At 45.0% G+C, this 25,150-nt stretch overlaps 2 protein-coding genes and 1 long non-coding RNA gene across 5 annotated transcripts in view; 1 reads left to right on the forward strand and 2 right to left on the reverse strand.

Moving 5' to 3' along the window:
- The window catches only part of ddb2 (damage-specific DNA binding protein 2), a 33,369-nt gene extending 29,697 nt beyond the window's left edge, over window positions 1-3,672 (reverse strand). For all 3 annotated transcript variants that reach the window (XM_052481082.1, XM_052481081.1, XM_052481083.1), the window contains exon 1: window positions 3,529-3,672. The gene's annotated coding sequence lies outside the window, so the exon portion shown is untranslated. The remainder of the gene's footprint in view (window positions 1-3,528) is intronic.
- A 1,948-nt stretch (window positions 3,673-5,620) lies between these two features.
- On the forward strand, window positions 5,621-7,266 carry LOC127912179 (uncharacterized). Its single transcript, XR_008081298.1, has 3 exons — window positions 5,621-5,775; window positions 6,309-6,564; window positions 6,859-7,266. It is a non-coding gene; the product is annotated as an uncharacterized LOC127912179 (long non-coding RNA).
- A 357-nt stretch (window positions 7,267-7,623) lies between these two features.
- The window catches only part of LOC127912216 (mucin-21-like), a 65,677-nt gene continuing 48,150 nt past the window's right edge, over window positions 7,624-25,150 (reverse strand). Inside the window, exons 2-5 of the mRNA XM_052481131.1 lie at window positions 8,784-9,211; window positions 8,640-8,729; window positions 8,143-8,277; window positions 7,624-8,088 (exon numbers count right to left, since the gene is read on the reverse strand). Coding sequence (XP_052337091.1) covers window positions 7,865-8,088; window positions 8,143-8,277; window positions 8,640-8,729; window positions 8,784-9,211 — 877 coding nt within the window. The 3' untranslated portion in view covers window positions 7,624-7,864. The remainder of the gene's footprint in view (window positions 8,089-8,142; window positions 8,278-8,639; window positions 8,730-8,783; window positions 9,212-25,150) is intronic.

Genomic DNA, 25,150 nt, shown 5'->3' on the forward strand with positions numbered 1-25,150 from the left:
ACCAAGTGTATTTAACAAACACCTGTGCAGTGCAGCTGTGGACGGACTAGTATCCTCAACCTGAAATGAATGGAAGATAAATTGGGGGAAGTGACACCTTTCCAATTCATTGGTGATTGATGAAATAAACGCATCAACATGAACAAAAACAGTAAGTTAAGTTTTCAAATTGGGATCAACCGGTGCCGGCCTTCGCCCTGTACCGGCCTTCGCCCTGTGCCGACCTTCGCCCTGTGCCGACCTTCGCCCTGTGCCGACCTTCGCCCTGTGCCGACCTTCGCCCTGTGCCGACCTTCGCCTGGTACTCAACCCTGCACCTTAGACACCACTGCCCTTTCTACAGAGTCATTGAACACTGGTCACTTTAATAATGTTTACATACTGTTTTACCTACGTCATATGTATATACTGTATTCTAGTTCATCCTATATAACTACTACTGTCCACTTAATATGTATATACTGTATTCTAGTCAAGGCCTGTCCTATATAACTACTACTGTCTGCTTCATATGTATATACTGTATTCTAGTCAAGGCCTGTCCTATTTAACTACTACTGTCTACTTCATATGTATATACTGTATTCTAGTCAAGGTTCTGCTGTACAGCTTCTCTATATTTATTTAAGCTTTATTTAACTAGGCAAGTCAGTTAAGAACAAGTTCTTATTTACAATGACGGCCTACACCGGCCAAACCCGGATGATGCTGGGCCAATTGTGCGCCACCCTATGGGACTCATGTGATACAGCCTGGATTCGAACCAGGGTGTCTGTAATGACGCCTCTAGCACTGAGATGCAGTGGCTTAGACTGCTGGCTGGTAGCTTATTCTTTAGATGTTTGGGGCTGCTGGGGAACCCTGATGAGACATAATCATAGTAACACTAGACTAGATGTTTGGGGCTGCTGGGGAACCCTGATGAGACATAATCATAGTAACACTAGACTAGATGTTTGGGGCTGCTGGGGAACCCTGATGAGACATAATCATAGTAACACTAGACTAGATGTTTGGGGATGCCGGGAAACCCTGATGAGACATAATCATAGTAACACTAGACTAGATGTTTGGGGCTGCTGGTGAACCCTGATGAGACATAATCATAGTAACACTAGACTAGATGTTTGGGGCTGCTGGGGAACCCTGATGAGACATAATCATAGTAACACTAGACTAGATGTTTGGGGCTGCTGGTGAACCCTGATGAGACATAATCATAGTAACACTAGACTAGATGTTTGGGGCTGCTGGTGAACCCTGATGAGACATAATCATAGTAACACTAGACTAGATGTTTGGGGCTGTTGGTGAACCCTGATGAGACATAATCATAGTAACACTAGACTAGATGTTTGGGGCTGCTGGTGAACCCTGATGAGACATAATCATAGTAACACTAGACTAGATGTTTGGGGCTGTTGGTGAACCCTGATGAGACATAATCATAGTAACACTAGACTAGATGTTTGATGGGTAACACTAGACTAGATGTTTGGGGGGGAACCCTGATGAGACATAATCATAGTAACACTAGACTAGATGTTTGGGGCTGCTGGTGAACCCTGATGAGACATAATCATAGTAACACTAGACTAGATGTTTGGGGCTGCTGGGGAACCCTGATGAGACATAATCATAGTAACACTAGACTAGATGTTTGGGGCTGCTGGGAACCCTGATGAGACATAATCATAGTAACACTAGACTAGATGTTTGGGGCTGCTGGTGAACCCTGATGAGACATAATCATAGTAACACTAGACTAGATGTTTGGGGCTGTTTGAGGTAACACTAGACTAGATGTTTGGGGCTGTTGGGAACCCTGATGAGACATAATCATAGTAACACTAGACTAGATGTTTGGGGCTGTTGGTGAACCCTGATGACCCTGATGAGACATAATCATAGTAACACTAGATAATCTAGACTAGATGTTTGGGGCTGTTGGTGAACCCTGATGAGACATAATCATAGTAACACTAGACTAGATGTTTGGGGCTGTTGGTGAACCCTGATGAGACATAATCATAGTAACACTAGACTAGATGTTTGGGGATGCCGGGGAACCCTGATGTGTAGAATAATCAGACACTAGACTAGATGTTTGGGGCTGCTGGTGAACCATGATGAGACTTTGCTTTCGGGAGTCGATAGTTAGGTTTCCATTCAATTTGCGACAGATTTTCATGTGAATATTATAAAATCTTCATAAAAATAAAAAATAAATGCCATTTCAGAGTTTCCTTTAGGAGAATCTGGCGCCGGACCACATGACAGGGAAGATGTTAATTTACTGGACATTGGAGAAATGTAACGGACGTCATCTCTATCCAACCTGGGGCAGCCAACACCTTCAATAAACCAGGGATGTTGGCCAAACGAGACACATTTACATGTCCTTAAAAACGGCCTTTAACAAAATTACAAAAACACTATTCCTTGTGTAACAGTATAACTTTAGACCGTCCCCTCGTCCATACCCGGGCGCGAACCAGGGACCCTCTGCACACATCAACAACAGTCACCCAAGAAGCATCGTTACCCAACACTCCACAAAAGCCGCAGCCCTGGAAGAGCAAAGGGGAACTACTACTTCAAGGTCTCAGAGCGAGTGACGTAACACTCATTTGCATATGCAAAACTTCATAACCTTTAATTGTCCACATCATGGTTCAGCTGTCAGAGATTTGAACATTAAAAGTATCAGGAAATTGCATGCAAAGGCATATAGGCTTTAGGTGTCTACTGTAGGATATTCATATGTAAATCAAGTTCAGCTGTTGGAGTCAGTTGGGGGAACTGCCTTCCTATGATAGGCCTGCAGTAGCTAAAGCTTAATAAATAGCTGCACCAAACCTTCAAAAACGTCTCTGAACTTTATTAGGGTCATATCAAAAATAAGTCATGCCATTGGGGGGGAAACTCACTACCTGCCTCCCCGGTAAATTTCGATCTGTCCCTAATTTCCTGCAATTCTATCCATTTTGCTATGGGGTGTTGTACTGTGTATTTATATACTGGATTCTTAGCTCACTCTAATGTGTCTACTACTGTACATATTGTTCTTGGGGCGGCAGGGTAGCCTAGTGGTTAGAGTGAACGTTGCAAGTTCAAATCCCTGAGCTGACAAGGTACAAATCTGTCATTCTGCCCCTGAACAGGCAGTTAACCCCACTGTTCCTAGGCCGTCATTGAAAATAAGAATTTGTTCTTATTAACTGACTTGCCTGGTTAAATAAAGGTAATAAAAAAAAACATCCTAGTATATCTCGTGTAAATGCATCATTATTAGTTGTTTTTATTGATTATTCGTGTACCTAATTGACATTTCACTGCATTGTTAGGAGCTAGTAACGTAAGAATTTCACTGCACCCGGTTTACCATCTGCCAAACCGTGTACACGTAACACGACCAATAAACTTTTTATTTGATTTAATGGTTGAACAACGACTAACGCTACGGCCGGACATCCAGCCTGTCTTTGTAATAATGCATGTTCTTCAAATGGCAGTAAAATACATTACCAGAGTAATACGGTAGCGCTCCGTTTTCTTCCTTCAATTGTTATTTTTCACACTACACGTGAGAAGCGCTTTATGTAAAGTGGAAGTCCAGTGTTTTGTAACGTCGCTGTGTTACATCTTCTTGCCAGCAGGTGGCGTGTTGGGAAATAGATTCCGGAAATAGTAGGGTGGAACTTCCGGTGGTTCAGTCTACGCTGATTGGTTGAGTTTGTCCGCGAGGCGGCTGAGCGGAGCGAGTTTGAAACCAGTGGAGAAGTTAACAAGGAGACTTGAGTTGAGAAAATCAAACGATGACAATTTACGTGAGTATTTGCAAATACTAGTAACCGATTTATTTAGCTAATATCGCAAAGGTAAATCCTTAGTTTCTGCTACTAGCCGCCTAACACCCTGTACTGCACATTAGAGACTGCCCTATGTACACTGGTCACTTTTATTTAACTAGGCAAGTTAAATAAATAAAATAACACATTCTTATTTACAATGACGGCCTACCGGGGAACAGTGGGTTGACTGCCTTGTTCAGGGGGCAGAACGACATATTTTTACCTTGTCAGCTCTGGGATTTGATCCGGCAACCTTTCGAGTTATTAGTCCAACGCTGGAACCAATAGGCAACCTGCCGCCTCCAATGTTTACATACTCGCAACCAATCAAATGAGATGTGATGTATTGTATTTCTGGTGACGGAGGGGTTGGACACCTGTCAGGCCTCTCCTGTCAGGACACCTCACTGACCGCGGCTCATCACATTGGAACTATATTTCATGTTTTAATTGTGTTGGTATAATAGACTAGCTGTGTTCGACTGAATATCCTCTCTTGACAGAAAGATGGATACTAGTCTGTGCTGAATGCTCTCATCGTTTTATAGACACAAAGGTCAGGGTCTGAACGTTGCTGCACTCAGTAAAAACCGTCTGCTGGTATCTATCTGTATGCTGTACAACCGATTGACAAAAGTACTGCAAATTGAGAAATCATGTGACTAAACTGAATAAATAAGAAGGAACACTATGAAACTAAGTTAAATGATGTAAAGAATGATAGTAAAAACAAAAAGCTTTTGAATTGAATTGAATTGAATTATTTAACCTTTAAATGAACTTTTGGGCTAAAAACGGCATACTCAGCTCCATGGCTCATTCATTACGAAATCCACTGATATTACCAACTGCTTTAATGATTTGTTTTCATTGACAAGATGAGCACACGTTGGCATAGCAACACACGCTGACACCACACATCCAAGTATAACTGATCAAATTATGAAAAAGTCATTTTGAATTCTGTTAAAGTGAGTGTGGAAGAGGTGAGGTAATTATTGTCGTCTGTCAACAACGACAAGCCACCAGGGTCTGACAACTGGGATGGAGAATTACTGAGGATGATAGCGGACGATATTGCCAGTCCTATTTGTCATATCTTCAGTTTCAACCTAGTAGAAAGTGTGTGGCCCTCAGGCCTGGAGGGAAGCTAAAGTCATTCCTCTACCTAAGAATAGTAAAGTCATTCCTCTACCAACCCTTAGTAAAGAATAGTAAAGTTACCAACCCTTAGTAAACTGCTCAAATAGCCGACCAATCAGTCTGTTACCAACCCTTAGTAAACTGCTCAAATAGCCGACCACGAGTAGTAATGGGATCCATAATAAATACAAATATGCCGTAACTTGACCTGTTGTACACTGCATCTAGTGTGTTACATCACTGCCTGCATTACTTCTAAACTGGGTCGTATTCATTAGAAATCAAGTGGGCCAACATGGAGGGACTAACCTGAATTTGTCCAATAAGAAAGGCTTATTTATTTTTTTTTGTTGCAAAACGTTTTGTGGTGTTACGCACTAAATAATAGATTGTCTTGCCATATTCTTTTCCCTCTGCAGACGGCAGGTAGCCTAGTGGTTAGAGTGTAGAGGTGGCAGGTAGCCTAGTGGTTAGAGTGTAGAGGTGGCAGGTAGCCTAGTGGTTAGAGTGTAGAGGTGGCAGGTAGCCTAGTGGTTAGAGTGTAGAGGTGGCAGGTAGCCTAGTGGTTAGAGTGTAGAGGTGGCAGGTAGCCTAGTGGTTAGAGTGTAGAGGTGGCAGGTAGCCTAGTGGTTAGAGTGTAGAGGCGGCAGGTAGCCTAGTGGTTAGAGTGTAGAGGTGGCAGGTAGCCTAGTGGTTAGAGTGTAGAGGTGGCAGGTAGCCTAGTGGTTAGAGTGTAGAGGTGGCAGGTAGCCTAGTGGTTAGAGTGTAGAGGTGGCAGGTAGCCTAGTGGTTAGAGTGTAGAGGCGGCAGGTAGCCTAGTGGTTAGAGTGTAGGGGGGGGGCCAGTGGTTAGAGTAGCCTAGTGGTGGTTAGGGGGAGTAGGGGGGTAGTCTAGTGGTTAGAGTGGGGCAGGTAGCCTAGTGTTTGGTTAGCCTAGTGTTTAGAGTGTAGAGGTGGCAGGTAGCCTAGTGGTTAGAGTGTAGAGGCGGCAGGTAGCCTAGTGGTTAGAGTGTAGAGGCGGCAGGTAGCCTAGTGGTTAGAGTGTAGAGGCGGCAGGTAGCCTAGTGGTTAGAGTGTAGAGGCGGCAGGTAGCCTAGTGGTTAGAGTGTAGAGGCGGCAGGTAGCCTAGTGGTTAGAGTGTAGAGGCGGCAGGTAGCCTAGTGGTTAGAGTGTAGAGGCGGCAGGTAGCCTAGTGGTTAGGAGTGGTTAGAGGCGGCAGGTAGCCTAGTGGTTAGAGTAGAGGCGGCAGGTAGCCTAGTGGTTAGAGTGTAGGGGCGGCAGGTAGCCTAGTGGTTAGAGGTAGAGGCGGCAGGTAGCCTAGTGGTTAGAGTGTAGAGGCGGCAGGTAGCCTAGTGGTTAGAGTGTAGAGGTGGCAGGTAGCCTAGTGGTTAGAGTGTAGAGGTGGCAGGTAGCCTAGTGGTTAGAGTGTAGAGGCGGCAGGTAGCCTAGTGGTTAGAGTGTAGAGGCGGCAGGTAGCCTAGTGGTTAGAGTGTAGAGGCGGCAGGTAGCCTAGTGGTTAGAGTGTAGAGGTGGCAGGTAGCCTAGTGGTTAGAGTGTAGAGGTGGCAGGTAGCCTAGTGGTTAGAGTGTAGAGGTGGCAGGTAGCCTAGTGGTTAGAGTGTAGAGGTGGCAGGTAGCCTAGTGGTTAGAGTGGTTAGTATAGGGGCAGGTAGCCTAGTGTTTAGAGTGTAGAGGTGGCAGGTAGCCTAGTGGTTAGAGTGTAGAGGTGGCAGGTAGCCTAGTGGTTAGAGTGTAGAGGTGGCAGGTAGCCTAGTGGTTAGAGTGTAGAGGCGGCAGGTAGCCTAGTGGTTAGAGTGTAGGGGAGGGCAGGGTAGTCTAGTGGTTAGAGTGTAGGGGGGGCAGGTAGCCTAGTGTTTAGAGTGTAGAGGTGGCAGGTAGCCTAGTGTTTAGAGTGTAGAGGTGGCAGGTAGCCTAGTGGTTAGAGTGTAGAGGTGGCAGGTAGCCTAGTGGTTAGAGTGTAGAGGCGGCAGGTAGCCTAGTGGTTAGAGTGTAGAGGCGGCAGGTAGCCTAGTGGTTAGAGTGTAGAGGCGGCAGGTAGCCTAGTGGTTAGAGTGTAGAGGCGGCAGGTAGCCTAGTGGTTAGAGTGTAGAGGCGGCAGGTAGCCTAGTGGTTAGAGTGTAGAGGCGGCAGGTAGCCTAGTGGTTAGAGTGTAGAGGCGGCAGGTAGCCTAGTGGTTAGAGTGTAGAGGCGGCAGGTAGCCTAGTGGTTAGAGTGTAGAGGTGGCAGGTAGCCTAGTGGTTAGAGTGTAGAGGTGGCAGGTAGTCTAGTGGTGGTAGAGTGTAGAGGTGGCAGGGTATAGTGGTTAGAGTGTAGAGGCGGCAGGTAGCCTAGCCTAGTGGTCCTATTGGCTACTGTATGGTTATTTAGAGGTAGGCAGGTAGCCTAAGTATTTATATTGTAATATTTTGGTGGCAGGAAGCCAGTGGTTCATGATTCAGCCAATGATGGACTGCAGGTAGCCTAGTGGTTAGAGTGTGATGGGGCAGTGTTTCATAACTAACGGTCCCACAATGCAACAATGTTTTTCCTTTTGTTTTAGAGTACCTTTGGAGGCAGCGCAAATTTTTTAGACCGTTGTAGTGGTTACCTGAGTCACTGGGAAGAGTAGAGGTGGCAGGTAGTCTAGTGGTTAGAGTGTAGAGGTGGCAGGTAGTCTAGTGGTTAGAGTGTAGAGGTGGCAGGTAGTCTAGTTATCTCCGGCTCCTATTGGCTACTGTATGGTATTGTTTCCTATTAGAGTAGTAGTTATATTTATATATATATATATAGTTCACTAATGCTTATTTACAATATTTAATATTTTGTTGTGATCACAGATGAAGCCAGAATGAACTGAATATATCATGATTCAGCCAATGATGGACTGCAGTGTTTCATAACTAACGGTCCCACAATGCAACAATGTTTTTCCTTTTGTTTTCACACGTACCTTTTGGATTTTCTCAGCGCAAATTTTTTTCAGGACCGTTGTATTCTCGTTACCTGACGTCACTGAAGAGTAGCGGTGTCCCGTTGTATTCTCGTTACCTGACGTCACTGAAGAGTAGCGGTGTCCCGTTGTATTCTCGTTACCTGACAGACAGGACGTCACTGAAGAGTAGCGGTGTCCCGTTGTATTCTCGTTACCTGACGTCACTGAAGAGTAGCGGTGTCCCGTTGTATTCTCGTTACCTGACGTCACTGAAGAGTAGCGGTGTCCCGTTGTATTCTCGTTACCTGACGTCACTGAAGAGTAGCGGTGTCCCGTTGTATTCTCGTTACCTGACGTCACTGAAGAGTAGCGGTGTCCCGTTGTATTCGTTACCTGACGTCACTGAAGAGTAGCGGTGTCCCGTTGTATTCTCGTTACCTGACAGACGTCACTGAAGAGTAGCGGTGTCCCGTTGTATTCTCGTTACCTGACGTCACTGAAGAGTAGCGGTGTCCCGTTGTATTCTCGTTACCGGACGTCACTGAAGAGTAGCGGTGTCCCGTTGTATTCTCGTTACCTGACGTCACTGAAGAGTAGCGGTGTCCCGTTGTATTCTCGTTACCTGGCGTCACTGAAGAGTAGCGGTGTCCCGTTGTATTCTCGTTACCTGGCGTCACTGAAGAGTAGCGGTGTCCCGTTGTATTCTCGTTACCTGACGTCACTGAAGAGTAGCGGTGTCCCGTTGTATTCTCGTTACCTGACGTCACTGAAGAGTAGCGGTGTCCCGTTGTATTCTCGTTACCTGACGACACTGAAGTATTCGTTACCTAGCGGTGTCCCGTTGTATTCTCGTTACCTGACGTCACTGAAGAGTAGCGGTGTCCCGTTGTATTCTCGTTACCTGACGTCACTGAAGAGTAGCGGTGTCCCGTTGTATTCTCGTTACCTGACGTCACTGAAGAGTAGCGGTGTCCCGTTGTATTCTCGTTACCTGACGTCACTGAAGAGTAGCGGTGTCCCGTTGTATTCTCGTTACCTGACGTCACTGAAGAGTAGCGGTGTCCCGTTGTATTCTCGTTACCTGACGTCACTGAAGAGTAGCGGTGTCCCGTTGTATTCTCGTTACCTGACGTCACTGAAGAGTAGCGGTGTCCCGTTGTATTCTCGTTACCTGACGTCACTGAAGAGTAGCGGTGTCCCGTTGTATTCTCGTTACCTGACGTCACTGAAGAGTAGCGGTGTCCCGTTGTATTCTCTGCTCGACAATGTCTGGATACGATTTGTCTTTTGTTGTGGTATTATTTAGTTCAAGCCTTCATTCATGTTCAGTTGGTATTATATTTACGTATTTCTAAGTAAAGGTTTAAATCTTTTCTCCTCTGGCTCAAACTGAAATGATCTACACAGCATTAATTGTACAACTCGTTGGAATTAAATTCCTTTCAAAGAACCATTTTTTTTTTTGTTGTGTGTTTTTATTTTTATGACAAACAAATGAGTTTATCAACGTAAAGCAATGCGTTATTACGGCGTAAAGTGCAGAAACGTCTAACAAACGTAAGTTATTGGTACACAATTCAAATATCCCTGTTTTAGAATATTACCACGTGACTGAGTTGGTAGGGCATGGCTCTTAGGGTTGTGGGTTCGATTCCCACGGGGGGGGGGCTACTAGTATGAACATTTATGAAGTCATCTACTGTAAGTCTCTCTGGATAACAGTATCTGCTACATGACATTTATTTTTTGTATTTTCTTTTTAATGACAATGAATGAACACTAGATGGAGGCGCTAGACTGGATATAATAATAATAATAATAATATATGCCATTTAGCAGACGCTTTTATCCAAAGCGACTTACTGTCATGTGTGCATACATTCTACGTATGGGTGGTCCCGGGAATCGAACCCACTACCCTGGCGTTACAAGCGCCATGCTCTACCAACTGAGCCACAGAAGGACCACATAAGTATTGACTAAAAAGTACTGAGCAGAGGTACCAGCTGTTCTGTTCTCCCACAAAATGAACTAAGAATGTTCTGGAGAGAAAAGAGATGGGGGATGGTGATGTATAAAAACAACACCTATCCTCGCATGATAACCTCACAGCCTTTCAGGATTCTCTTTTTAAAATGTGTCCAAGTGATAGAACATCTGATAGAACATCTGATAGAACATCTGATAGAACCCAGTGTGCCTGAATGATTGGCCCAGGCTCCCTGGAACATCTGATAGAACCCAGTGTGCCTGAATGATTGGCCCAGGCTCCCTGGAACATCTGATAGAACCCAGTGTGCCTGAATGATTGGCCCAGGCTCCCTGGAACATCTGATAGAACCCAGTGTGCCTGAATGATTGGCCCAGGCTCCCTGGAGTCACAGGGAATGAGTTTACATGTGGATCCCTCACTCTGGTATCTAGTGTGATGGCAGGAATCTGTGAGGTATGGAAGGAGGACAGTGAGGGAGTGATCGTTACTCCGTAGCACAGCCGCAGGAAGTAGGGTTGCTGAGGGTGCTGAAACATCCCCTATAAAATCTGTATTTGTAAAAAAAAAAAAAAAAAAATAGCAATAACAATTCCACATTCTGATTCAATTCCTTCAGTATTTCAGGCGGTTCACTTCCCTTTTCAGACAGCCTAGTTATACTGGAAATTATTTAAAACAAACCCTGCAGTCCATTTGTTGTTTTTTTTAAACTAGGTTTCATTAATTACATTAACTGTGAAATGTACAAATATTTAACTCACAATTCAATTAGTGAACTCAGGATGTTATATTCAATCAGTGAACTCAGGATGTTATATTCAATTAGTGAACTCAGGATGTTATATTCAATTTGTGAACTCAGGATGTTATATTCAATTAGTGAACTCAGGATGTTATATTCAATTAGTGAACTCAGGATGTTATATTCAATTAGTGAACTCAGGATGTTATATTCAATTAGTGAACTCAGGATGTTATATTCAATTAGTGAATTCAGGATGTTATATTCAATTAGTGAACTCAGGATGTTATATTAAATGAGTGAATTCAGGATTTTATATTAAATTAGTGAATTCAGGATGCTATATTAAATTAGTGAACTCAGGATGTTATATGAAATTAGTGAATTCAGGATGTTATATTAAATTAGTTAACTCAGGATGTTATATTAAATGAGTGAATTCAGGATGTTATATTAAATGAGTGAATTCAGGATTTTATATTAAATTAGTGAACTCAGGATGTTATATTAAATGAGTGAATTCAGGATTTTATATTAAATTAGTGAATTCAGGATGTTATATTAAATTAGAGAACTCAGGATCTTATATTAAATTATTATTTCAATGTCTGAGGTCGGGGTTATTTCAATGTCTGAGGTCGGGGTTATTTCAATGTCTGAGGTCGGGGTTATTTCAATGTCTGAGGTCGGGGTTATTTCAATGTCTGAGGTCGGGGTTATTTCAATGTCTGAGGTCGGGGTTATTTCAATGTCTGAGGTCGGGGTTATTTCAATGTCTGAGGTCGGGGTTATTTCAATGTCTGAGGTCGGGGTTATTTCAATGTCTGAGGTCGGGGTTATTTCAATGTCTGAGGTCGGGGTTATTTCAATGTCTGAGGTCGGGGTTATTTCAATGTCTGTGTTATTTCAATGTCTGGGTTATTTCAATGCCTGGGTTATTTCAATGCCTGGGTTATTTCAATGCCTGGGTTATTTCAATGTCTGGGTTATTTCAATGCCTGGGTTATTTCAATGCCTGGGTTATTTCAATGTCTGGGTTATTTCAATGTCTGGGTTATTTCAATGTCTGGGTTATTTCAATGTCTGGGTTATTTCAATGTCTGGGTTATTTCAATGTCTGGGTTATTTCAATGCCTGGGTTGTTTCAATGTCTGGGTTATTTAAACTGACTGAATATCACAACCTAAAGAATTGAAAATGCCATTCTAGAGCAGTCCGGTGGAGGCTCCTCAGAGCCACGATCCACATCGTTCAATGATTCTATTGGCTACTGAAACCCTTCGTGTTTGGAAATGATTCATCACAATATAACGTGGCATCTTGTTAATCCTCCCTCAGGGTTACTGTAAAAACAAACAGCCACATCTTGTTAATCCTCCCTCAGGGTTACTGTAAAAACAAACAGCCATCTTGTTAATCCTCAGGGTTACTGTAAAAACAAATAGCCATCTTGTTAATCCTCCCTCAGGGTTACTGTAAAAACAAACAGCCACATCTTGTTAATCCTCCCTCAGGGTTACTGTAAAAACAAATAGCCATCTTGTTAATCCTCCCTCAGGGTTACTGTAAAAACAAATAGCCATCTTGTTAATCCTCCCTCAGGGTTACTGTAAAAACAAACAGCCATCTTGTTAATCATCAGGGTTACTGTAAAAACAAACAGCCATCTTGTTAATCCTCCCTCAGGGTTACTGTAAAAACAAACAGCCATCTTGTTAATCCTCCCTCAGGGTTACTGTAAAAACAAACAGCCACATCTTGTTAATCCTCCCTCAGGGTTACTGTAAAAACAAATAGCCATCTTGTTAATCCTCCCTCAGGGTTACTGTAAAAACAAATAGCCATCTTGTTAATCCTCCCTCAGGGTTACTGTAAAAACAAATAGCCATCTTGTTAATCCTCCCTCAGGGTTACTGTAAAAACAAACAGCCATCTTGTTAATCATCAGGGTTACTGTAAAAACAAACAGCCATCTTGTTAATCCTCCCTCAGGGTTACTGTAAAAACAAACAGCCACAGCTGGTCCAAAGGACTCCATTATTGATGCAGTCAATGTTTATGAGGCCTTTAGTGTTTACTCCCCTCCTCCTGGCCCTATGCACACTTAGCAGAGATCCCCTCCTCCTGGCCCTATGCACACTTAGCAGAGATCCCCTCCTCCTGGCCCTATGCACACTTAGCAGAGATCCCCTCCTCCTGGCCCTATGCACACTTAGCAGAGATCCCCTCCTGGCCCTATGCACACTTAGCAGAGATCCCCTCCTCCTGGCCCTATGCACACTTAGCAGAGATCCCCTCCTCCTGGCCCTATGCACACTTAGCAGAGATCCCCTCCTCCTGGCCCTATGCACACTTAGCAGAGAGATCACCCTGTGATTTACAGTATTTACACCACACTACTCTAACTACGCTGATTTACAGTATTTACACCACACAATTCTAACTACTCTGATTTACAGTATTTACACCACTAACTACTCTGATTTACAGTATTTACACCACTAACTACTCTGATTTACAGTATTTACACCACTCTACTCTAACTACTCTGATTTACAGTATTTTCCCCACTAACTACTCTGATTTACAGTATTTACACCACTAACTACTCTGATTTACAGTATTTACACCACTAACTACTCTGATTTACAGTATTTACACCACTAACTACTCTGATTTACAGTATTTACACCACTAACTACTCTGATTTACAGTATTTACACCACACAATTCTAACTACTCTGATTTACAGTATTTACACCACTAACTACTCTGATTTACAGTATTTACACCACTAACTACTCTGATTTACAGTATTTACACCACTAACTACTCTGATTTACAGTATTTACACCACTCTACTCTAACTACTCTGATTTACAGTATTTTCCCCACTAACTACTCTGATTTACAGTATTTACACCACTAACTACTCTGATTTACAATATTTACACCAATCTAACTACTCTGATTTACAGTATTTACACCAATCTAACTACTCTGATTTACAGTATTTACACCAATCTAACTACTCTGATTTACAGTATTTACACCACTCTACTCTAACTACTCTGATTTACAGTATTTACACCAATCTAACTACTCTGATTTACAGTATTTACACCAATCTAACTACTCTGATTTACAGTATTTACTCTACTCTAACTACTCTGATTTACAGTATTTACACCACTAACTACTCTGATGTACTCTCCATTGTGGCTGATGGGAATCTGAGGAATGGCCACCTTTCTCTGCTTCACCCCCACCCTGGTCACATGACAGGGGTCATTACAATTACAGCCAAGCATCTGGCAAATCAGAGGCGTGGGTGGTTGGGTGGGCAGCTTGAGCTCTCCTTTCCGGACGGTCCTGTGGTTAGGAGCTCTGAGGAGCTCACTGTGTGTTGTGTGTGTGCAAGCCAGCCAGCTGTCTGTCAGTATCTCTGGTACACTTGGTCTGGCTTGGCTAGGTTTGGCCCAGTTTGGACATTACACCACAACAACACCTTGGTCTAGCTTGGCTAGGTTTGGCCCAGTTTGGAGAATACACCACAACAACACCTTGGTCTGGCTTGGCTAGGTTTGGCCCTGCTTGGACAATACACCACAACAACACCTTGGTCTAGCTTGGCTAGGTTTGGCCCTGCTTGGACACTACACCACAACAACACCTTGGTCTAGCTTGGCTAGGTTTGGCCCTGCTTAGACACTACACCACAACAACACCTTGGTCTAGCTTGGCTAGGTTTGGCCCTGCTTAGACACTACACCACAACAACACCTTGGTCTAGCTTGGCTAGGTTTGGCCCAGTTTGGACACTACACCACAACAACACCTTGGTCTAGCTTGGCTAGGTTTGGCCCTGCTTAGACAATACACCACAACAACACCTTGGTCTAGCTTGGCTAGGTTTGGCCCTGCTTAGACACTACACCACAACAACACCTTGGTCTGGCTTGGCTAGGTTTGGCCCTGCTTGGACAATACACCACAACAACACCTTGGTCTAGCTTGGCTAGGTTTGGCCCTGCTTGGACACTACACCACAACAACACCTTGGTCTAGCTTGGCTAGGTTTGGCCCTGCTTAGACACCACAACAACACCTTGGTCTAGCTTGGCTAGGTTTGGCCCTGCTTAGACACTACACCACAACAACACCTTGGTCTAGCTTGGCTAGGTTTGGCCCTGCTTAGACACTACACCACAACAACACCTTGGTCTAGCTTGGCTAGGTTTGGCCCTGCTTAGACACTACACCACAACAACACCTTGGTCTAGCTTGGCTAGGTTTGGCCCTGCTTGGACAATACACCACAACAACACCTTGGTCTAGCTTGGCTAGGTTTGGCCCTGCTTAGACACTACACCACAACAACACCTTGGTCTAGCTTGGCTAGGTTTGGCCCTGCTTAGACACTACAACAACACCTTGGTCTAGCTTGGCTAGGTTTGGCCCTGCTTAGACAATACACCACAACAACACCTTGGTCTAGCTTGGCTAGGTTTGGCCCTGCTTAGACACTACACCACAACAACACCTTGGTCTAGCTTGGCTAGGTTTGGCCCTGCTTAGACACTACACCACAACAACACCTTGGTCTAGCTTGGCTAGGCTTGGCCCTGCTTAGACACTACAACAACACCTTGGTCTAGCTTGGCTAGGTTTGGCCCTGCTTAGACACTACAACAACACCTTGGTCTAGCTTGGCTAGGTTTGGCCCTGCTTGGACACTACACCACAACAACACCTTGGTCTAGCTTGGCTAGGTTTGGCCCTGCTTAGACACTACACCACAACAACACCTTGGTCTAGCTTGGCTAGGTTTGGCCCAGTTTGGACACTACACCACAACAACACCTTGGTCTAGCTTGGCTAGGTTTGGCCCAGTTTGGACACTACAACAACACCTTGCTGAAGAATGAAAAGGACAGAAATAGGGAACAGAAATGACTGGCACCCTTCAAAGCAAAGGGCCTAGTTTCCTGACCTTGCCTACCACTACTGAAACCTGACCACAGACACACCAGCCTTTATGAGTTGCCATTATGTCTGTAATGGTGTTAAAGAGAGACCCCCCCACCCCATTCCAACACTCCATTAAATACCATCATTCACAGACGAGCACGGGTCACTCACACCATATTCAAATATAGCTTCATGTCATGTGCTCTCACTCTTAAGGACAGGATCTGTAACCTCCTACACTTTAGTCACAGGAGGCTGGTGGCACCTTCATTGAGGAGGACAAGGCTCATAGTAATGTCTGGAATGGTAATCAAACACATCACACACGTGGTTTCCATTGAAGTCCATTAGTTTTGAGTTCGTTTCCCTTCACCAACATCTTGGGACTTTAATAGTTAACCTACTTAATGTTACTGGGACAGTCAGGCGATTACCAGTTTTAGAGGGGAAGGGCTTTGAGTAAATAATATGAATCTGCCTGGGTTAGGACTAGATGGGATACAGCTTGGAGTAAATAACATGAATCTGCCTGGGCTCTGACAGGGTTAGGACTAGATGGGATACAGCTTGGAGTAAATAACATGAATCTGCCAGGGTTAGGACTAGATGGGATACAGCTTGGAGTAAATAACATGAATCTGCCTGGGCTCTGACAGGGTTAGGACTAGATGGGATACAGCTTGGAGTAAATAACATGAATCTGCCTGGGCTCTGACAGGGTTAGGACTAGATGGGATACAGCTTGGAGTAAATAACATGAATCTGCCTGGGCTCTGACAGGGTTAGGACTAGATGGGATACAGCTTGGAGTAAATAACATGAATCTGCCTGGGCTCTGACAGGGTTAGGACTAGATGGGATACAGCTTGGAGTAAATAACATGAATCTGCCTGGGCTCTGACAGGGTTATCTGCCTGGGCTCTGACAGGTGGACTAGATGGGATACAGCTTGGAGTAAATAACATGAATCTGCCTGGGCTCTGACAGGGTTAGGACTAGATGGGATACAGCTTGGAGTAAATAACATGAATCTGCCTGGGCTCTGACAGGGTTAGGACTAGATGGGATACAGCTTGGAGTAAATAACATGAATCTGCCTGGGCTCTGACAGGGTTAGGACTAGATGGGATACAGCTTGGAGTAAATAACATGAATCTGCCTGGGCTCTGACAGGGTTAGGACTAGATGGGATACAGCTTGGAGTAAATAACATGAATCTGCCTGGGCTCTGACAGGGTTAGGACTAGATGGGATACAGCTTGGAGTAAATAACATGAATCTGCCTGGCTCTGCTCTGACAGGGTTACATGACTAGATGGGATACAGCTTGGAGTAAATAACATGAATCTGCCTGGGCTCTGACAGGGTTAGGACTAGATGGGATACAGCTTGGAGTAAATAACATGAATCTGCCTGGGCTCTGACAGGGTTAGGACTAGATGGGATACAGCTTGGAGTAAATAACATGAATCTGCCTGGGCTCTGACAGGGTTAGGACTAGATGGGATACAGCTTGGAGTAAATAACATGAATCTGCCTGGGCTCTGACAGGGTTAGGACTAGATGGGATACAGCTTGGAGTAAATAACATGAATCTGCCTAGATGGGATACAGCTTGGAGTAAATAACATGAATCTGCCTGGGCTCTGGGTTAGGACTAGATGGGATACAGCTTGGAGTAAATAACATGAATCTGCCTGGGCTCTGACAGGGTTAGGACTAGATGGGATACAGCTTGGAGTAAATAACATGAATCTGCCTGCCAGGGTTAGGCTAGATGGGATACAGCTTGTAAATAACATGAATCTGCCTGGGCTCTGACAGGGTTAGGACTAGATGGGATACAGCTTGGAGTAAATAACATGAATCTGCCAGGGTTGGACTAGATGGGATACAGCTTGGAGTAAATAACATGAACAGGGTTAGGACTAGATGGGATACAGCTTGGAGTAAATAACATGAATCTGCCTGGGCTCTGACAGGGTTAGGACTAGATGGGATACAGCTTGGAGTAAATAACATGAATCTGCCTGGGCTCTGACAGGGTTAGGACTAGATGGGATACAGCTTGGAGTAAATAACATGAATCTGCCTGGGCTCTGACAGGGTTAGGACTAGATGGGATACAGCTTGGAGTAAATAACATGAATCTGCCTGGGCTCTGACAGGGTTAGGACTAGATGGGATACAGCTTGGAGTAAATAACATGAATCTGCCTGGGCTCTGACAGGGTTAGGACTAGATGGGATACAGCTTGGAGTAAATAACATGAATCTGCCTGGGCTCTGACAGGGTTAGGACTAGATGGGATACAGCTTGGAGTAAATAACATGAATCTGCCTGGGCTCTGACAGGGTTAGGACTAGATGGGATACAGCTTGGAGTAAATAACATGAATCTGCCTGGGCTCTGACAGGGTTAGGACTAGATGGGATACAGCTTGGAGTAAATAACATGAATCTGCCTGGGCTCTGACAGGGTTAGGACTAGATGGGATACAGCTTGGAGTAAATAACATGAATCTGCCTGGGCTCTGACAGGGTTAGGACTAGATGGGATACAGCTTGGAGTAAATAACATGAATCTGCCTGGGCTCTGACAGGGTTAGGACTAGATGGGATACAGCTTGGAGTAAATAACATGAATCTGCCTGGGCTCTGACAGGGTTAGGACTAGATGGGATACAGCTTGGAGTAAATAACATGAATCTGCCTGGGCTCTGACAGGGGTTAGATGGGATACAGCTTAGTAAATAACATGAATCTGCCTGGGCTCTACAGACTAGATGGGATACAGCTTGGAGTAAATAACATGAATCTGCCTGGGCTCTGACAGGGTTAGGACTAGATGGGATACAGCTTGGAGTAAATAACATGAATCTGCCTGGGCTCTGACAGGGTTAGGACTAGATGGGATACAGCTTGGAGTAAATAACATGAATCTGCCTGGGCTCTGACAGGGTTAGGACTAGATGGGATACAGCTTGTAAATAACATGAATCTGCCTGGGCTCTGACAGGGTTAGGAAGATAACATGATACAGCTTGGAGTAAATCTGCCTGGGCTCTGACAGGGTTAGGACTAGATGGGATACAGCTTGGAGTAAATAACATGAATCTGCCTGGGCTCTGACAGGGTTAGGACTAGATGGGATACAGCTTGGAGTAAATAACATGAATCTGCCTGGGCTCTGACAGGGTTAGGACTAGATGGGATACAGCTTGGAGTAAATAACATGAATCTGCCTGGGCTCTGACAGGGTTAGGACTAGATGGGATACAGCTTGGGTAAATAACATGAATCTGCCTGGGCTCTGCAGGGTTAGGACTAGATGGGATACAAGTAACATGAATCTGCCTGGGCTCTGACAGGGTTAGGACTAGATGGGATACAGCTTGGAGTAAATAACATGAATCTGCCTGGGCTCTGACAGGGTTAGGACTAGATGGGATACAGCTTGGAGTAAATAACATGAATCTGCCTGGGCTCTGACAGGGTTAGGACTAGATGGGATACAGCTTGGAGTAAATAACATGAATCTGCCTGGGCTCTGACAGGGTTAGGACTAGATGGGATACAGCTTGGAGTAAATAACATGAATCTGCCTGGGCTCTGACAGGGTTAGGACTAGATGGGATACAGCTTGGAGTAAATAACATGAATCTGCCTGGGCTCTGACAGGGTTAGGACTAGATGGGATACAGCTTGGAGTAAATAACATGAATCTGCCAGGGTTAGGACTAGATGGGATACAGCTTGGAGTAAATAACATGAATCTGCCAGGGTTAGGACTAGATGGGATACAGCTTGGAGTAAATAACATGAATCTGCCTGGGCTCTGACAGGGTTAGGACTAGATGGGATACAGCTTGGAGTAAATAACATGAATCTGCCTGGGCTCTGACAGGGTTAGGACTAGATGGGATACAGCTTGGAGTAAATAACATGAATCTGCCTGGGCTCTGACAGGGTTAGGACTAGATGGGATACAGCTTGGAGTAAATAACATGAATCTGCCTGGGCTCTGACAGGGTTAGGACTAGATGGGATACAGCTTGGAGTAAATAACATGAATCTGCCTGGGCTCTGACAGGGTTAGGACTAGATGGGATACAGCTTGGAGTAAATAACATGAATCTGCCTGGGCTCTGACAGGGGGCTAGATGGGATACAGCTGTAAATAACATGAATCTGCCTGGGCTCTGACAGGGTTAGGACTAGATGGGATACAGCTTGGAGTAAATAACATGAATCTGCCTGGGCTCTGACAGGGTTAGGACTAGATGGGATACAGCTTGGAGTAAATAACATGAATCTGCCTGGGCTCTGACAGGGTTAGGACTAGATGGGATACAGCTTGGAGTAAATACATGAATCTGCCTGGGCTCTGACAGGGTTAGGACTAGAGATGGGATACAGCTTGGAGTAAATAACATGAATCTGCCTGGGCTCTGACAGGGTTAGGACTAGATGGGATACAGCTTGGAGTAAATAACATGAATCTGCCTGGGCTCTGACAGGGTTAGGACTAGATGGGATACAGCTTGGAGTAAATAACATGAATCTGCCTGGGCTCTGACAGGGTTAGGACTAGATGGGATACAGCTTGGAGTAAATAACATGAATCTGCCTGGGCTCTGACAGGGTTAGGACTAGATGGGATACAGGGTAAATAACACAGCAGGGTTGGACTAGTAAATAACATGAATCTGCCTGGGCTCTGACAGGGTTAGGACTAGATGGGATACAGCTTGGAGTAAATAACATGAATCTGCCTGGGCTCTGACAGGGTTAGGACTAGATGGGATACAGCTTGGAGTAAATAACATGAATCTGCCTGGGCTCTGACAGGGTTAGGACTAGATGGGATACAGCTTGGAGTAAATAACATGAATCTCTGGGATACAGCTTGGGTAAATAACTCTGACAGGGTTAGGACTAGATGGGATACAGCTTGGAGTAAATAACATGAATCTGCCTGGGCTCTGACAGGGTTAGGACTAGATGGGATACAGCTTGGAGTAAATAACATGAATCTGCCTGGGCTCTGCCTGGGTTAGGACTAGATGGGATACAGCTTGGAGTAAATAACATGAATCTGCCTGGGCTCTGACAGGGTTAGGACTAGATGGGATACAGCTTGGAGTAAATAACATGAATCTGCCTGGGCTCTGACAGGGTTAGGACTAGATGGGATACAGCTTGGAGTAAATAACATGAATCTGCCTGGGCTCTGACAGGGTTAGGACTAGATGGGATACAGCTTGGAGTAAATAACATGAATCTGCAGGGTTGGGCTCTGATACAGGGTTATGAATCTGCCTGGGATACAGCTTGGATACAGTAAATAACATGAATCTGCCTGGGCTCTGACAGGGTTAGGACTAGATGGGATACAGCTTGGAGTAAATAACATGAATCTGCCTGGGCTCTGACAGGGTTAGGACTAGATGGGATACAGCTTGGAGTAAATAACATGAATCTGCCTGGGCTCTGACAGGGTTAGGACTAGATGGGATACAGCTTGGAGTAAATAACATGAATCTGCCTGGGCTCTGACAGGGTTAGGACTAGATGGGATACAGCTTGGAGTAAATAACATGAATCTGCCTGGGCTCTGACAGGGTTAGGACTAGATGGGATACAGCTTGGAGTAAATAACATGAATCTGCCTGGGCTCTGACAGGGTTAGGACTAGATGGGATACAGCTTGGAGTAAATAACATGAATCTGCCTGGGCTCTGACAGGGTTAGGACTAGATGGGATACAGCTTGAATCTGAGTAAATAACATGAATCTGCCTGGGCTCTGACAGGGTTAGGACTAGATGGGATACAGCTTGGAGTAAATAACATGAATCTGCCTGGGCTCTGACAGGGTTAGGACTAGATGGGATACAGCTTGGAGTAAATAACATGAATCTGCCTGGGCTCTGACAGGGTTAGGACTAGATGGGATACAGCTTGGAGTAAATAACATGAATCTGCCTGGGCTCTGACAGGGTTAGGACTAGATGGGATACAGCTTGGAGTAAATAACATGAATCTGCCTGGGCTCTGACAGGGTTAGGACTAGATGGGATACAGCTTGGAGTAAATAACATGAATCTGCCTGGGCTCTGACAGGGTTAGGACTAGATGGGATACAGCTTGGAGTAAATAACATGAATCTGCCTGGGCTCTGACAGGGTTAGGACTAGATGGGATACAGCTTGGAGTAAATAACATGAATCTGCCTGGGCTCTGACAGGGTTAGGACTAGATGGGATACAGCTTGGAGTAAATAACATGAATCTGCCTGGGCTCTGACAGGGTTAGGACTAGATGGGATACAGGAGTAAATAACATGAATCTGCCTGGGCTCTGACAGGGTTAGGAAGATGGGATACAGCTTGGAGTAAATAACATGAATCTGCCTGGGCTCTGACAGGGTTAGGACTAGATGGGATACAGCTTGGAGTAAATAACATGAATCTGCCTGGGCTCTGACAGGGTTAGGACTAGATGGGATACAGCTTGGAGTAAATAACATGAATCTGCCTGGGCTCTGACAGGGTTAGGACTAGATGGGATACAGCTTGGAGTAAATAACATGAATCTCTGCCTGGGCTCTGACATGAAGGGTTAGGACTAGATGGGATACAGCTTGGAGTAAATAACATGAATCTGCCTGGGCTCTGACAGGGTTAGGACTAGATGGGATACAGCTTGGAGTAAATAACATGAATCTGCCTGGGCTCTGACAGGGTTAGGACTAGATGGGATACAGCTTGGAGTAAATAACATGAATCTGCCTGGGCTCTGACAGGGTTAGGACTAGATGGGATACAGCTTGGAGTAAATAACATGAATCTGCCTGGGCTCTGACAGGGTTAGGACTAGATGGGATACAGCTTGGAGTAAATAACATGAATCTGCCTGGGGGCAGGGTTAGGACTAGATGGGATACAGCTTGGGTAAATAACATGAAGCTCTGACAGGGTTAGGACTAGATGGGATACAGCTTGGAGTAAATAACATGAATCTGCCTGGGCTCTGACAGGGTTAGGACTAGATGGGATACAGCTTGGAGTAAATAACATGAATCTGCCTGGGCTCTGACAGGGTTAGGACTAGATGGGATACAGCTTGGAGTAAATAACATGAATCTGCCTGGGCTCTGACAGGGTTAGGACTAGATGGGATACAGCTTGGAGTAAATAACATGAATCTGCCTGGGCTCTGACAGGGTTAGGACTAGATGGGATACAGCTTGGAGTAAATAACATGAATCTGCCTGGGCTCTGACAGGGTTAGGACTAGATGGGATACAGCTTGGAGTAAATAACATGAATCTGCCTGGGCTCTGACAGGGTTAGGACTAGATGGGATACAGCTTGGAGTAAATAACATGAATCTGCCTGGGCTCTGACAGGGTTAGGACTAGATGGGATACAGCTTGGAGTAAATAACATGAATCTGCCTGGGCTCTGACAGGGTTAGGACTAGATGGGATACAGCTTGGAGTAAATAACATGAATCTGCCTGGGCTCTGACAGGGTTAGGACTAGATGGGATACAGCTTGGAGTAAATAACATGAATCTGCCTGGGCTCTGACAGGGTTAGGACTAGATGGGATACAGCTTGGAGTAAATAACATGAATCTGCCTGGGCTCTGACAGGGTTAGGACTAGATGGGATACAGCTTGGAGTAAATAACATGAATCTGCCTGGGTTAGGACTAGATGGGATACAGCTTGGGTAAATATGGACTGACAGGGTTAGGACTAGGGATACAGCTTGGAGTAAATAAAATAGGACTAGATGGATCTGCCTGGGCTCTGACAGGGTTAGGACTAGATGGGATACAGCTTGGAGTAAATAACATGAATCTGCCTGGGCTCTGACAGGGTTAGGACTAGATGGGATACAGCTTGGAGTAAATAACATGAATCTGCCTGGGCTCTGACAGGGTTAGGACTAGATGGGATACAGCTTGGAGTAAATAACATGAATCTGCCTGGGCTCTGACAGGGTTAGGACTAGATGGGATACAGCTTGGAGTAAATAACATGAATCTGCCTGGGCTCTGACAGGGTTAGGACTAGATGGGATACAGCTTGGAGTAAATAACATGAATCTGCCTGGGCTCTGACAGGGTTAGGACTAGATGGGATACAGCTTGGAGTAAATAACATGAATCTGCCTGGGCTCTGACAGGGTTAGGACTAGATGGGATACAGCTTGGAGTAAATAACATGAATCTGCCTGGGCTCTGACAGGGTTAGGACTAGATGGGATACAGCTTGGAGTAAATAACATGAATCTGCCTGGGCTCTGACAGGGTTAGGACTAGATGGGATACAGCTTGAGTAAATAAATGAATCATGAATCTAGGGATACAGCTTGGGTAAATAACATGAATCTGCCTGGGCTCTGACAGGGTTAGGACTAGATGGGATACAGCTTGGAGTAAATAACATGAATCTGCCTGGGCTCTGACAGGGTTAGGACTAGATGGGATACAGCTTGGAGTAAATAACATGAATCTGCCTGGGCTCTGACAGGGTTAGGACTAGATGGGATACAGCTTGGAGTAAATAACATGAATCTGCCTGGGCTCTGACAGGGTTAGGACTAGATGGGATACAGCTTGGAGTAAATAACATGAATCTGCCTGGGCTCTGACAGGGTTAGGACTAGATGGGATACAGCTTGGAGTAAATAACATGAATCTGCCTGGGCTCTGACAGGGTTAGGACTAGATGGGATACAGCTTGGAGTAAATAACATGAATCTGCCTGGGCTCTGACAGGGTTAGGACTAGATGGGATACAGCTTGGAGTAAATAACATGAATCTGCCTGGGCTCTGACAGGGTTAGGACTAGATGGGATACAGCTTGGAGTAAATAACATGAATCTGCCTGGGCTCTGACAGGGTTAGGACTAGATGGGATACAGCTTGGAGTAAATAACATGAATCTGCCTGGGCTCTGACAGGGTTAGGACTAGATGGGATACAGCTTGGAGTAAATAACATGAATCTGCCTGGGCTCTGACAGGGTTAGGACTAGATGGGATACAGCTTGGAGTAAATAACATGAATCTGCCTGGGTTAGGACTAGATGGGATACAGCTTGGAGTAAATAACATGAATCTGCCTGGGCTCTGACAGGGTTAGGACTAGATGGGATACAGCTTGGAGTAAATAACATGAATCTGCCTGGGCTCTGACAGGGTTAGGACTAGATGGGATACAGCTTGGAGTAAATAACATGAATCTGCCTGGGCTCTGACAGGGTTAGGACTAGATGGGATACAGCTTGGAGTAAATAACATGAATCTGCCTGGGCTCTGACTAGGACTAGATGGGATACAGCTTAGTAAATAACATGAATCTGCCTGGGCTCTGACAGGGTTAGGACTAGATGGGATACAGCTTGGAGTAAATAACATGAATCTGCCTGGGCTCTGACAGGGTTAGGACTAGATGGGATACAGCTTGGAGTAAATAACATGAATCTGCCTGGGCTCTGAC

Source organism: Oncorhynchus keta, chromosome 26, assembly GCF_023373465.1.
Source record: "Oncorhynchus keta strain PuntledgeMale-10-30-2019 chromosome 26, Oket_V2, whole genome shotgun sequence".
In the NCBI taxonomy this organism is placed as follows: Eukaryota; Metazoa; Chordata; class Actinopteri; order Salmoniformes; family Salmonidae; genus Oncorhynchus; species Oncorhynchus keta.